Source organism: Corylus avellana, chromosome 5 (genome assembly GCF_965113065.1).
Source record: "Corylus avellana chromosome 5, dhCorAvel1.hap1.2, whole genome shotgun sequence".
NCBI lineage: Eukaryota > Viridiplantae > Streptophyta > Magnoliopsida > Fagales > Betulaceae > Corylus > Corylus avellana.
The window spans coordinates 21,009,151-21,024,429 of record NC_142494.1 but is presented as its reverse complement, the minus strand read 5'-3'; the positions used below and the strand labels follow the sequence as shown (position 1 = coordinate 21,024,429).

The following is a 15,279-nucleotide window of genomic DNA, read 5'->3' as shown; positions in this document are numbered from 1 at the left end:
GAGAATTAGAATCATCTCAAATATGATATAATATTTAAAATTATCAATATATCAAAATTTAATAATAATAATTATAAAAATCACTTCTCAAAATTTTAGAACTTATTAACATTTTTTGCCTTATGATATCATTACGCATAGGCAACTGGCCCGCTACAAAAACCAGCATGCTTCACATCTACCACTGAGCTAGTGAACCAAGATCCAAACGTGCCTAAAAAGAAGCACAATGCAGTAAAATAGGCAGTGACATACCTTCTTTTTCGGTTAATGTGATAATTGGATGTATTATTAATCTAATTAATGATATTATATGTATTAAAAAAATTTTGGTGGATTGTGCAGACCTAGATATTCCAGGCCTGAAAATACATCGAGTAGGAATCTAGTCTGTTGGGGAGATGGCGAGAGTCGAGAGAGGTCCATAGAAAGTTACGTATAATTATATAAAAAGACAGCTTATGATATTGAACTACTTCGTAACCTGTTTGACTATAATCTTTCCATTGTCTCTTTGCTTCCACATATTATTTTATTTGTTCGTTACGACGGAGGGGTCATGTTTCTTTGTCACTTTCTTTTGTTGCTTCCACTAGATTTTTTTTGTTTTTTTTTAAAGAAAAAATATCTATAGGTGATTTTTTTTTTCTTTTTTCATATTTCTGTTAAGTTTGAAAAAAAAAAAAAATCAAATTCTATCAAAATATTTGATAGATTTTGTTTGGTGTTAGGTCGGCACTAATTAGGGCTGACAAAACGTGTTGGCATATTAGGTTTGTGTCAACCCGTTTATGTCAAATCCGAACACGACACGTTTTCTTAGCAGGTAACACAACATAACACGTGTAATCGGTTTAGACAAATATGTCGTGTCGGGTTGGGTTGACATGACATGACCCGCGAACACGTTTGATTTAAATATTAATAGGTTCCAACCCGACTCGACTGTGAACATGTTTAAATTCATTTAATTTTTATAGCCTAACAAAAATGGAAAAATCCAATCAACCTTACAAATTTGAAATAAAAAATAAAAATATGTACTCGTCAAACGTGTTAACCCGCGAGTTCACGTTTATTAAACGTGTTATAAATGGGTGATCTGTTTACAACCCAAATTGGTTTAGCCTCAACTCTAACCTTAAAATTAGGTGTTGTATTCGTATCGAATTCACGTGTTGTGAGTTAAATTGCTGGCCTAACACCAATAAAATAGGCAGGAAAAATTAAAAAAATTAAGTTTAGTTAAATTAATATTGACTGAATTGACGTGAATTCTCAAACGTATAATGCTGTACAACAATTAAAATCATACTTCAATTGCTAAAATCCAAAAAAGATTTTCAAGAAAGAGAAAAAGAAAAAGAAAGAAGAAATGAATGAGGAGTAGGACAGGCAGAGCTGACAGTAGACTGGAGCAGTTCCCCAGAGGGTCAGACAAGGGCAGTTAGAGAGAAGCAACCAGTACAACTGTTTACCACTTTACCTCCACTCATCATTTTCAAATTCTTGAATCATTGTATATAATAGGACTTTGACCCCCATCATTTTCTCTTATTTTATTTCCACCCCCCCTCCCATTCAGTTAGCCAAGTACAGTGGCTTACTGTAAAGTACATGCATGTGATTTTGCCCTTTTTTGAATTCAAAAGGCTTTTGGCGATGCCACGGTATCTGTGCCCACGCGCCTGATTGTACAGTCGAGTTGAGTAACTGACTGTACATTATTAACCACGTGGCAGACGTAGTCTCAGACTATGCGTGGACCATTAATTTCAACGTTTGATTTACGACCATTTTAACTTCGGAAAATGATAATTTCAAATATTCTAAATAAGATTTTGTTTTTAAAAAATGCACCTATTCTTTCAAAAAAAAAAAAAAAAAAGCACCTAACTTCTTATTATTATTATTATTATTTTTATTTTTACTTAACTTATTCTTTCAGTCTCATTGTGTTAGGACAAAAATTACACATTAATTTGTTGGTTTTAATTTTTGTTTTTATAGTGATAGTGCACTACAACGTAGGTAATAACTAATAACTCGTATTTTTGTTTTATTTTTTTATTTTTTTTAATTCATAACCCTACTTAAAATTATAAATTTTTTGGATTTTATCCTGTCCATATATATTTACTTTTTTGAGAAACCTTACAAACCATATTTTTATCGTGCAAGACTAATATTTTTATTGTGATGTAACAATGTCTATCAATCTTTGATTTGTGTTTTTTTTAAAAAAAATTATTGAGGCCCTTTTTATCTTTTTACTGGACGAAAGGAATACATTTACCAGTTTTGATAGTTTGAGAAGACAACAATTCAAAATTTGAAGAGTAATTTTCAATACTAATTTCTTATATCACTCTCATCTCATTGGGCTAATGTAATAATACCTATCAACCCTACATCAACTCATCAGCTTAGTGAGATGAGAGTTGAACTTAAATATGTAGCATTGCTCTTGACAATAAGATGGTAGCTTAAAGTGACATTGAATTTTTAACACACTTCTATCTTTTTTAAAGCCTCCTCCTTGTGAGGCTTCCCATTGCCTAGTGTGATTGTTCTGTGAGATGAGGGATTAAGCTTCTTTTTTTTTTTGAAAAATTATTAAGGTCATTTCGTCTTCTTACCTAACGAAATGGATATATTTACAATTTTTGATTATTTGAAAGGACATCAAGTCAAAGTTTGAAGAGTAATTCTCAATACTAAATTGTTATACCACTCACATCTCATTGGGTTGATGTGATAGTGCCCACAAACTCTTTAATTGTTTTCATATTTTAATAAAAGTTGATCTAAGAGTTGATAAATACTGTCACATTAGCTTATCAGTTCAGTAAGATGAGAGTTGAATATGCAGCATTACTCTTGACAATAAGATGATAGTTTAAAGCGACATTGAATTTTTAAACACACTTCCCTCTTTTTTAAAGCCTTGTTCTTGTGAGGCTTCCCACCGCCTATTGCAGTTGCTCTGTGAGACGAAGGATTTTTCCCTTCCTCCTTCCTTGCCCTTGCCCTATTGGTTTATCTTTGTTATCTAGACTTTTGCAACTAGAGTTCGTTTCTTGTTGACAGATCCTAATTGGTTTTCGATAGTGTTCACCCTCAACAACCTCCTTTCACGAGTTTAAGAAGGATTGAAAAACCTTTTAAGGTTCGTACTCCTCGACGCTTTATGCTGTCCATACTAAGGATTATGTTGTTTATGGTCTTGAGGTTATTTATGGACCCTTTTTTTTTTTTTTTTGTTCTTCTTATTTTCGGCATTATTTACGTTATTGGAGCCCACCCACTTTTGTTCTTTTTTCCCACACTGATTAAAAAAGATAATAATAATAATAATAAAAAAGGTCGTTTGAGCCTTTGCGCTTTGAGGCATACTTTTCCCCAAAAAAATAAATAAAATAAATAAAATTTGTTTACCATTACACAAGGAATGTAATTAACTAATTTATGTAAAAGTTCGTAAGTGGTAAGCACTCAATCCCAGATGTTACAAAAAAAAAAGCACTCAATCCCAGACCGCTATCCCATTCACCTGGACAGTCGACAACAAAAAAACTAACATACAAGTGAGCCACTGCCAATCCTCATACGTATTCACAAAAGTCAGTTAATCCTACGGCTATCTCTTTAAACCATCCCTCACCTTTTCTTTTTTCATTTGTTTTTTACTACTCCACTTCTCTGCTTCATTGTCTCTTCCTGGACATGTTCTCTCGTCCCAACACACAAAACCAGTAGAGAGAAACACAGAGAGAGAGAGAGAGAGAAACAGGAAGAAAACCCAGAAACCAGAGCAAGCATCAGAGAGAGAGATTTGAGCTTCTTCTGCTACTTGGAGCCAAAACCAGAAATGAGTTTCCCTGCATTTCTTTTCTCTTTCCTATTTTTGCTCACAAGTCCAACATGGGTCTGTGGAAACCCAGAGCTTAGAGCACTCATGGAAGTGAAAGCAGCTTTGGACCCACGGAACCAGTACCTCTCTTCGTGGACCATCAATGGCGACCCATGTGGCGGTTCTTTCGAAGGCGTGGCTTGCAATGAGAGAGGTCAAGTTGCCAACATCTCGTTGCAGGGAAAGGGGCTCTCAGGCACCCTCTCTCCCGCCATCTCTGGCCTTACGCACTTGACAGGGCTCTACTTGCATTATAACTCTCTGTACGGAGAGATACCCAAGCAAATAGCTAATTTGATTGAGCTGAGTGATTTGTATCTGAATGTCAATAATCTCTCTGGAGAGATTCCTCCTCAAATCGGAAACATGGCTGGTTTGCAAGGTTAGTGCTAGGCTTCTCGCTTTTGTATTTCTGTATTTTTCCTTTTTAGATTTATTATTATTATTATTAGTTGGCGAATATTTTGATTGTCTACTTGTTGGATTTCGTAGAAAGGTTTGAACTTGGTCTTGTGTTTTATTCCGTCACTCTGTTCTGATGTAGATTTTTTTCCCCTTCTGTTGTCTCCAAAGATTCGAACCGAGTTTTGATGAGACAGGAAGGAAAACAAAGAAGCGTCAATCTTGCTGTTGGATGCTGGAAAAAAATGTTTAAGCGATTACATAAATAAATAAAATAATACGACCACGTAGCTTAATGGTGTAGGAACTTTTGTTTTGGTACGCTAAAAGGCTAAAACATCATGAACAGACTCGAACATCTATTTTGTTCCGTTTTTCCCCCCGTGCTTCGGAAATATGGGACGGTTAGCAATTTTTTTATATTTTACTTTTGGTTTGTATGCACATTTTGGTAGCTGCTAAGGGTAGGATAGAACTGAACGAATAAAGTGTCTTGTATTTTTTTCAATGATAGCTTTGCTTCTGCTACTAGCTGTTGTGGATTTTCTGTAAAATGCTTCGAACTTGCTTGCTATTAATTTATATATTTTGCAATAAAAGTGATTTCAAACTTTGCTAATTATCTTGGCTTTTATTTGCTCTACAGTATTGCAACTTTGTTATAACCAGCTGACCGGAAGCATACCTACACAGCTGGGTTCACTGAAGAAGCTTAGTGTTCTTGCTCTGCAATCTAACCAATTAACTGGAGCAATCCCTGCAAGTTTAGGGGATTTAGGAACTTTATCGAGGCTAGATTTGAGCTTCAATCACCTCTTTGGTTCAGTTCCCTCAAAGTTGGCTGACGCCCCTTTGCTAGAAGCTCTAGACCTTCGAAACAATACTCTCTCAGGAAGTGTACCTGCTGGTAAAGTTGCTATTATAACTCACATTACTTTTTCTTTCTTTTGGCTTTTGTATGTCGTTTAGATTTGTTGGGAAAGAGAGAACAATTTGATCTGGTTTTCACTGTGGTTTATGCAGCTTTGAAGAGACTGAATGAAGGATTCTTATATGAAAACAACCTGGGTTTATGTGGTGTTGGCTTTTTATCTTTGAAAGCTTGCAATGCTTCGAGTCATGTCAATTCGGGTCGCCCTGAACCCTTTGGACCCGGTGCAACCAATCAGCCGACAAGAGACATACCTGAGACAGCAGATGTGCAGTTACCTTGCAATCAAACCCGGTGCTCGAATTTGTCAAAATCCCCACGGGCTTCTGTTGCTGTTGGTGTAGTTGTGGTATCAATTGCATTATCAGCTATCGGAATTCTGACGTTCGCTCATTATCGCCGCCGGAAACAGAAGCTGGCTACGGCATTTGATATGTCTGCTAGTCGTCTTAGTAATGATCAGGCCAAGGGGGTTTACAGGAAGAATGGCTCTCCTCTCATTAGCCTTGAGTACTCCAGTGGGTGGGACCCTTTAGCTGATGGGCGGAATTTCAGTGGGTTTGAGCAAGAAGTCTTCCAGAGCTTCAGGTTCAATTTGGAAGAGGTGGAGTCAGCTACTCAGTACTTTTCTGAGGTGAATTTGTTGGGTAAGAGTAACTTCTCTGCAACTTACAAAGGAATTTTAAGAGACGGGTCTGTTGTTGCTATTAAGAGCATCAGCAAAAGTAGCTGCAAGTCAGAGGAAGCCGAGTTTTTGAAGGGATTATACATTTTGGCCTCATACAGGCATGAGAATTTGGTGAGGTTGAGAGGATTTTGTTGTTCAAGGGGCCGCGGTGAGTGCTTTCTCGTCTATGATTTTGTTCCTAATGGGAATTTGCTGCACTATCTTGACACAAAGGATGGTGATAGCCATGTCCTTGAATGGTCGACTAGAGTTTCTATTGTGAAGGGCATTGCCAAAGGTCAGCTTTTTACTCTGGTTTTGTTGTTTCAGTTTCTCCCTTTTGGTTAAAATTAAGGTTTGATGGTTCAAATACATCAAAGGTCGTATTTTGTTATCCATATCACTCAGAGGCTAAATAATATCCTATAAATTTTTATATATTATCAGCATATATACATCCACAATATAATTTATTCCATATTCACATTTTGATTTTCTTTATCTTCTTTTCTTCATAACATATGTTCATTTTCACTAGTGAGCTAGCCACTTATGTCTTGATATGGATTCTTGAAGGGTTTTTTTTGTTTGTTTGTTCATTTGTTTCTACTAAGCTGTGTTCTTTTTCCTAAGCAGGTATAGCATATTTACATAGTTCCAAGGTGAACAAACCAGCTCTTGTTCACCAAAACATTTCAGCTGAGAAGGTGCTCGTCGACCGACGATTCAACCCGTTTCTCTCAGATTCTGGTCTGCACAAGCTTCTCACCGATGACGTTGTCTTCTCGGCGCTCAAGGCGAGTGCTGCAATGGGTTATCTAGCTCCTGAGTACACCAGTACCGGTAAATTCACAGAGAAAAGTGATGTATATGCATTCGGGGTGCTTGTTTTCCAAGTCCTCTCAGGAAAGCGGAAAGTCACTAGCTCGGTGCGTCTAAGTGCCGAGTCATGCAGAGTTGAAGATTTCATTGATCCAAATCTTCATGGCAGGTTCTTTGAATATGAAGCAACTAAGCTTGCAAGAATCGCTTTGCTTTGCACGCACGAGTCTCCAGCTGAGAGGCCGTCCATGGAAGCTGTTGTTCAAGAATTAGGTAACTGTAGCAGTTGTCTCTGATTTCGGCAGACTTACTACTTTCTTCTTGGTAGCAGAATTTTCAAATGGTAGGGGTAGAAACCACTTGCTAACTGCTCACTTATGATGAAACTAGGTCCTTTGGAAATGTAGTGTCCTTTCCTGGGGTGGGGACCAAGTGTTGTTAATGTGATTGAACCTTGATTCCTTCTGGCCGGTAGAAGGGCTTGTCATGGGGCATTTTGTTTGTAGTCACATGTATTTATATGGAATGCATATTGTTGGTAAAGTTCCCTCTATTTACCAATGCTTTTAGACATACGATTAGCTCTATATATATATTTTTTTCTTTCGAAAGTATAATGTTATTTAGTAGATGGTTATATGATAATACTACAATTTGACGTAGAAAATCAGTTTTTAGATCAACACGTGTAAACAAAAAATAATCGAGAACTGATTTTTACTGTCATATTATTTCAACTGTATGATAATCATATAGAAATTTATTAAATAGCATTACTTTGACCCAAATAGACCAAAATTAGTTGGTTTTTGCCAAAGTTGATTCGGGTTTGGGTGATGTGACATAAATGTAAGTTTTATTTGTTGTTCTAATAAATGTTTTGAGGAATATATTAGTGTTTTTTTTTTTCAAATTTTTTGTTTTGAAATTAGAAAAAAAAGAAAAAGAAAAAAAAAAGACAAAACAAAACAAATAGTTTTAACAAGCAGAACCCTAGGATTGTGGTTTTAACAAACAGAACCTAGAACCTAGGACCTAGGACTCTGGTAATATTATTGTAGAAATTTCTTTGACTTCCAGCAATATTAAAATCCAGCAGAGAACACGATGTCTCGAAATACATGGAATTGTAAAACTAAAACTTGCCTGTTAGACTCTTTCAAGATTTTTGCTTTATTGTCTTTGGCATCGGGAAAACTACCTCGATTTTGATTAAATTTTCATTGCATGGAAGATTGAAGCCCTTCAGATTTTAAAATTGCTGTGAAATTTTGAAAGAACTTCCAGTGATGAGCCATGAACCAACATATGTAGGAAATAGTATCCAGTGCCTAATGAATTTAAAATCCTATCATGTGGTTTCATTCCAAACATTTAGTTTATTTTTTGGAAAAAGTTTAAGCTACTATAAATTTTACCACAATTGGTATTCTTTAATTCGTAAAATAATTAAGTATAGAAAAAAAAAGAAAAAAAAATTATTATTAAGAGTATAAGATTGACAAGTCATTCATTAACTAATTAAATTAACAAATTAGATTTTTGTTTAATCATTTTATCAATTATGGATTATCACATCAATTTGTAAAAAATACTTGTAATGAGCATCTCCAGCAATAGTGGCTATTGTAGCAACTCAAAATAAACATTGTTCTATTTTAACTACTAATTTTTCAATATAAACTCACATATTGTCTATTCAACTCTCTAAATATTATTTTTATTGTTTGTTAATGGAGAAGGAGAAGGAGAGGGAGAGGGAGAGAGAAATGATTAAAATAAGTTCACTGTAATAAATTTTTAGAATAATTACTCTGATAGAGACAAAAAGAAAAAAAAAAGGGCTGATAATAGCTAAATATAGCTATTATCAGTCTTTTAGAGCATCTGCTAGAGATGCTCTGAGCATCCCTAGTAGAATCAACAAATTTTAATATTTTTTAATGCTTGTTTTTTCTAACGGTCATATTTTTTAATATTTGTCTTATCATAGCGGTCATATTTTTGAAAATTTGTCTTTTCTTAATGGTCATATTCTTTTTAAAAAAATGTCACATATTTTCAATATAAATAAGACAAATTTCATCTCCAATTACCATTCACCTAAAGAAGAGGTGAGGTGTGTCGTGTGTGTGAGAAAAGGAAAGAGAAAAACATAAAATTATAAAATCTTTAGGTGAGTGAACAATGCTGACTATTGTTCACTTACCAAACATTTCTCACCAAATTGATGTATATTTGATGGACATTTTTATCTCCAAAAAAGTGAAAAGGCAAAAAGTCCTTCAACTACGAGGAACTGTATGCTCTCCTGTTCAAATAAACTGAAGAGAACCCAATTTCCTAAATTTGTGGTTCCACAACAATTCTTCTAGTTTGAACTCTTCCTGTAAGGCTTTTTGCATAGTCATCTCCTTGATAAGATTCACCTATGTGCTTTCATCTTGCTGAATGCGATCTATTTTTGCAGTGAGAGCTTGTATCTTTTGCTGTATCAATCCGAAGTGCTCCTTAATTATTCCACCCCTTTAGGGCTTGTTTGGGGTAAATTAAGGATTTTTTTCTTGACGAATCATCTAATAATGGCTCAATTTAAGTAGACCGAAAATTTGATCTCTAAACTCTTACTCTTAGGATAACAAAATTAGCACCTATTTTCACTGCAAAAAGGTTTGAACAAAAAAATCAAAAGAAAAATCACATTTGAGAGAACTCTAAAAAGACTCTAATCCCCCTTATATCATTACTCGTGTCTAACTGTTACATAATATTGTGGATTTTTTATTTTTTATTTTTATTTTTTAAAAAAAAGCAATGTATTAAGTTTATTTTTATTTTTTAAAATAATGTGCTTACCTTTTGCAAAGACAAACCAACAAGCCCATGTTAGTTATAGGCAGCAACCCGGCAAAGGTGTACTAATTGTAATTAGAAAATTGCAAAACAACGTGCTTTAGGTACCCTCCGATCCCATCGTGTACAGGCTGTTGGGAGAGCTCACGCATCTAAACAAGGCTGTAATGCAATTAGGGCTTGTTTTGATTGTTGAGTGCCTCCATCTCTCCGTTAATTGCAGACTTTTAGCTTCAAATGTTGCAGATCAATAGGTAGTTGTAACATAATTAAACTGTTTCTCAAAAAAAAAATAACATAATTAAACTGGGTAACATTATTCTAATCGTCATTTTACTCCATGGATTTTGTCATAACCACATTGCTACTGTCTCATTCTTAAAAGCTATTCCATTTTTCATAGCCTCGTTGAAGTTAAATTTTTGGACACCCAATTGGGGACGGACCTTTGGCAAAACCAAAAAAAAAAAATCGTCAGAACTGTTTGCTCGGCCGCAAGAGAACGGAAGAACCTTCGATGCTTAAGTTAATATGATATTTGAGATTGAGAACTGAATAGACAAAGTGAGAGAGAGAGAGAGAGAGAAATGTGACGGTTCCTTGGATGCTTGCCATATAATGGGCTAATGGGCTTGAAGGGGTCAAATTATTTTTCATATAGTGAGTTCTATAATACACACAAATCAGTTTTAAAGGAGGAAAAAAGAAGAGAGAAAACAAGAACTAAGAAATATTGATGCATTACTCAAACAATATGAGCATGAGAGGTTTACATGTATATAATTTGCTATTTACAATTGGGACTTTTTAAAGAGCAGCTCGATCCTAATGCATAATAATTGAACTACAAATCCTTTTGCTCCATCAGCTCCCGATGGAAAAACGGGGATTGAAATCTCTAATAATTTTGCTGTTATTATTAAAAATTTAGGAAGTAAATATAAGAGAGATTTATAGCGTGTTTTGAACTGTCCACTCATCTATTGAGACAAGTAAATCTCGTAAGAGATCTCTCACATTTTCTATCCGAATTGTTGCGAATTGTTGAGACCGGTATCTGGAAATCGGAGGAAGGAAAGGGAGCAAATAAAGAGAATTGCTTAAGCTTCAATCTGCTTTCCTTGAGGAAATCTGACTCTGAACACATGCTCTTCTCCTGTGAACTTATCCACCTTGACAACCCAGTGACTCTTCCCAATTCCACAGCCGGAGCCGCCAATTTCGGCAGTCCGAGCAATTCTAGTCACAAGCAACCCTTCTCCGATCGGCAGCAACTGGGTTCTTCCCCCACTGCACCACCACGACTCCTTGGAGAACGCATTGTACCCGACAACAACGACGCCGCTTTGCTTCCTCACCGCTTGCACGGCCTTAAAAATTCCTTCGTGATTCTCAAGATTACAGTCAATAAGCACGAAATCCGCTTCCCTGTATTGGGTTAATACCAGCTTTCGAGCTTCCCCCGTAACAAATTCAACGTTGGATGCATCGACGGCGCCTAGAACTTCCTCCGACAGACGCAGCTCTTCAAGCCCACAAAGGATGCAAACTACACGGCCGCCGGTTTGGTAAGCTGCGGCGGCTAAGGCCAGCGTTGTGGAGTCCGCAGCTCCGGCACATGCCACGACGATTAACTGCGCATTGCTGCCGGCGGCGAGCGCTGAAATAAACTCTGCTACGTCTGGTTCTCTCGCCTTTTGCCCCTGCAATAAGATCATCAAGATCCAAGTAATTAGTTAAGAGTTGAGAGCAAACGTGAAAATGGGTATCTAAAATCCATGTAAAATAGAGGGAAACACTCACCATTTTCAGAGTTTTGAGGTAGGCTTTTGTGGCATTCTCAGCAGACCAGCAAGCCATAGTTTTCTTTTGATAGCTTTTGAGCAGAAGTAGAATTGATGGGTGCTTTGGCATGGTGTGCTGGACTTTATATAGAGGAGCAATTGAGGGAGGTTGGTCAAAATTATAAGTAATTGTATTCTGGTGCTCTTTTTTTGATTATAATAATAATAATAATAATAATTATTATTATTATTATTTTAGGTTGAGCTTGAATGATTCAAATGATGATTTTGGGAACAAAATATTGAACGTGTTGAATTATGTTGAGAAAAGTACACAAACCCCCCATGAATTGTTATGTAATTTTTAAAGTCTTTTAAACTTTCAATTAAAACAAAGTTTTTCATAAACTACGAAATTGTAATGTACTTCTTTTGTATTGCAAAAAGATAACAATGCATATAATTATTTTTTTAAAAGACAAAAATATTCTTATAAATTCGATAAATAAAAAAAGAAGAAGCAATACACGGTGGCCATAGGTCTAGGGAAGATCGACAACCACTGTGGTCTGTGGGTCTTGTGCCAACTCCAGTGCTGTGTGTGACAGCTGTCGTGATTCATTATTATTTTTATTTTTAGAACTTAGGAAAGACATTACTTCAATTGATAGTTTGAAGGGAACATTGTAAATTGCATAGTAATTTAAGGGAGGTATGTCTACATTTTCCTAAATATTTCTCACCCGGAGGACATCATTCGAAACTTGCACTTATGTAGCATATTCAAAACTTAAAGATCAAATATTGTCTTTCTTAGGGATTAAAATATATATATTTTAAATGAGTAATGCTATTTAGTAGATAGTTATACGTACAATTGATATGATATGACGTAGTAGTAAAAATTAATTTTTTATTTTTTTACAAGTGTTGATCTAAAGGCTTATTCACATTGTCTGATTGTGTGACAGTCGTTTAAAGAATTTCAAGTAGCAAATTAGGTGATTGTTTTTTTTTTTTTCTTGATTCGAATTTACAGACATCCAGAATCATTTAATTTTCTTACCAACTTCTCAACTCAATTCCAAATTCATTTACCTAATTGGGGAACGTAAAATCAGAATCATTAATTTATTAATCGATGCTTTACCTATTTTCCTTCCCCGACTTCTAAATTTAATTCAATTTCATTTCTCTAATTTAGGGAATATAATATAAGTAGCAAAATTTCTTGTCATAATTAATATCAACAACGGTCAATATATTCAGCTTTGAATAAAACATGAGGTGCATATAAAGACAAAATAAAATGGACAAAATAAGTCCTATAATGTTATTGTCGACCCCAAAAGATCTTAGACTAGCTTCCTGGACACCAACTCAATAATCATTAAATTATTTTTAAAACCAACTTTAATTAATAATTATAGGACGTTCGTGCTCTACATCATTGCCCAATGCCCATACATTTATCAATTGGCTGTCATGTTCTCTGTCGGAGGAACATTATAAATTTTTAACCAATATTAAAAAATCTGCAGCTATATATTATAATTAAATTCTGTTTTTATTTCTTAGAGACAAACCAAGCTAGCTCAGGAAGCAGTACTCCAACACATTTGTAATAATGAATTAATATCTAAACTTAATTAGGGATTTATTATAAACTTGGTGCAAAATCATGTGCAATTAATTCGTACAAAGTCCTCTTGTGTACGGGCTGTCTAGATCTACAATCTCTTCACAAAAATAAAACTAAAATGAAAAAGATGAAAAATGGAATCTCAGTATTAGGAATAGGACCTGTTGGCGTTGCACGTACGAAAATGCATATGGCTCTATTGTCTTCCAAATGACACGACTAGCTTAATTACATTATTAAGCGTAGTGTGTACTTAATACTTTAGTTATTAGAATATTAATTAAATCATTAAATTTACATTTTCTTATCGGTCTAAGTTTTAATATGATATCAGAATAAAAGTTATCAGTTCGAACTTTATATTTGTTATTTACCCCTTTCTATCAACTTAAGCAAACTAAAGAAGAAGGAGAAGTACCGTTGCACGATTTGGAAGTATAGTTGATGGTGTCTTTGGCGGCGGCGTACAATGAATGCAAGTAGTTGTTGGTGGTTAGTGGTTAGAAGCCGTGAGAAGCGCTTAAAATTTGAATGATCGAATGATTTAGAGGAGATGATATTAGTATTTTAATTGGTTAACGTGGCAGTTGGGGGGTGGATATTAGTTTTCATTTGTTTAGTTGACAGAGGTGGCACGATTGACTTAACATTGCCATGTCAACCCTATCATATGATAGTACGATGGGTTATATGCTAAATAACATTTCTCATTATATATGTTTCCTCGGGCATATGATAATGGACACACTTTTATCTGTATCTTACTCTATTACTTTATTCTTTATTTTTTTTTCTTTGAAATATTTGTTAGTTTTTTTTTAATTTCCACATTTTCAATCACCCCCTCTTAAAAAGATACCTGCAGAAGTTCAAAGAAAATTAGCTGGCTATGTTAAAAGATGTCTCTTTGTGCTCCCGAATGGGCAAACAGAGATCTAGATCGGATCAAGCTGCTTCCCTTACAAAAGACATATTGATAACAAAGACGAACCAGAAGTATATATATTCTGTCTTGTTGTCCCATTTGTCGTATTTTGCTGGAGAAAGAAATGATGCAATTTTTGGTGGTAGCTAGAGGCCAACTTGGATTTTTCTTGGGTTCTCAAAGAATTGATTTTCCTTGCAATTGGATTCCGAGAATGTATATGAAAATGAAGGGAACGTGCGGGGTTGAGTGAAGGTGATGGAAATGGGGGCTGTATAAGAATGAACAAGTAGTGGGTCTAAAGATTCGGGTTAATGGGCATGCATCCTTGGAGGGAACATGTGTGCATGGGTCGACATACAAAATATGCACATTATGGTACGGTACGTTGTACAAGTATCTTGCCTTTCACTCAATAATGTTCTTTAATTTTTGTTTTGTTTTTTTATGGAATTGTTTGTAATATAGTTTGCCTGTGTGTGCATTTAGCTCGTGCGGAGATGTATATGCATGAGTTGGCTGGAGGCAGCGGCGGAGCCACGTTAGGCTTTGGGGGTGCCCAAAGCTTTTTCAAAAAAAAAAAATTTGCTGTTTTCCTAGCCAAATTAGAAAAATTAGCTTTTGGGACTGGTGAGAGAGTGAAATTTCAAGAGAAAACTTTAGAGCAAGAAATCAAAATGGATGCAGTTCTTTCTGACTATGAGAGTCTTTGTGACTGCCCAAGGAGATGAAGACAAGAAGGCGTTGCTGGAGCAATTGGCTGAAGTCTTGCGCTGTTGGAGGAAGCCTTTGTGAAGTGTAGTAAGGGAAGGGTTTTCTTTGGTGGAGATTGAATTGGGTTCCTAGATATTGCTTTTGGGTGCTTCTCTCGGGCTGGCTCGGTTTGTTCTACCCATTGAATGCGAAAGGGGTTGTTGCCGATTGAAATGGAGAAAGTACCTTTGATCGTGTGTTTTTGTGTATACTGTTATTTGGTGAAATAGCTGATGTGTTTATTCTTTATTGGAGGCTGTAAAATGTCTATTTTACAGCACTTACCTAATATGTCAATACAGCTTTAACATAAGGAGAATAACTTATATAGGGAGGTTGTACAAAAGTCACATTTTGTGTCACTAATAAAAAGTTGACACATCAGCTAATTTCATTAGACTTATATTTCAAACAAAATTTCAACTACACCAGATTATACTCTAAAAAAATAAAAAATTAATTTGTTTTTATTAAAAAAAAAGAAAAAAAGATTTGAAGGGGTGGCCAACCCCCACATTGGGTGGCCGGCCGTCGCCCCCAGGCCATGGGGGTGGCCGCGCGGCCACACCCATGGCCTGGGGTGGCTC

The 15,279-nt window shown here is 35.5% G+C and overlaps 2 protein-coding genes across 2 annotated transcripts; one reads left to right on the top strand and one right to left on the bottom strand.

Annotated features, from left to right (window-relative positions):
* Positions 1 to 3,685: 3,685 nt before the first annotated feature.
* LOC132180861 (Leucine-rich repeat protein kinase family protein) lies at positions 3,686 to 7,308 on the top strand. Its single transcript, XM_059593838.2, has 4 exons — positions 3,686 to 4,295; positions 4,962 to 5,222; positions 5,339 to 6,211; positions 6,550 to 7,308. The coding sequence occupies exons 1-4, from the start codon at positions 3,872 to 3,874 to the stop codon at positions 7,029 to 7,031; spliced, it is 2,040 nt and encodes a 679-aa protein (XP_059449821.1). The 5' UTR covers positions 3,686 to 3,871; the 3' UTR covers positions 7,032 to 7,308.
* A 3,054-nt stretch (positions 7,309 to 10,362) lies between these two features.
* Positions 10,363 to 11,471, bottom strand: LOC132183087 (DUF1442 family protein (DUF1442)). The gene is made up of 2 exons (XM_059596484.2): positions 11,392 to 11,471; positions 10,363 to 11,291 (listed from the first exon to the last, which is right to left on the bottom strand). The coding sequence occupies exons 1-2, from the start codon at positions 11,446 to 11,448 to the stop codon at positions 10,689 to 10,691; spliced, it is 660 nt and encodes a 219-aa protein (XP_059452467.2). The 5' UTR covers positions 11,449 to 11,471; the 3' UTR covers positions 10,363 to 10,688.
* Between the last annotated feature and the right edge of the window lie 3,808 nt (positions 11,472 to 15,279).

Bases quoted from the DNA above. Each gene is read 5' to 3' on its own strand.
- LOC132183087 (XM_059596484.2), bottom strand. From the start codon at position 11,448: ATGGCTTGCTGGTCTGCTGAGAATGCCACAAAAGCCTACCTCAAAACT. The intron at 11,292-11,391 runs GTGAGTGTTTCC...ATCTTATTGCAG, and splicing joins ACCTCAAAACTCTGAAAATG to GGGCAAAAGGCGAGAGAACC.
- LOC132180861 (XM_059593838.2), top strand. From the start codon at position 3,872: ATGAGTTTCCCTGCATTTCTTTTCTCTTTCCTATTTTTGCTCACAAGT. The intron at 5,223-5,338 runs GTAAAGTTGCTA...TGGTTTATGCAG, and splicing joins CTCAGGAAGTGTACCTGCTG to CTTTGAAGAGACTGAATGAA. The intron at 6,212-6,549 runs GTCAGCTTTTTA...TTTCCTAAGCAG, and splicing joins TGTGAAGGGCATTGCCAAAG to GTATAGCATATTTACATAGT.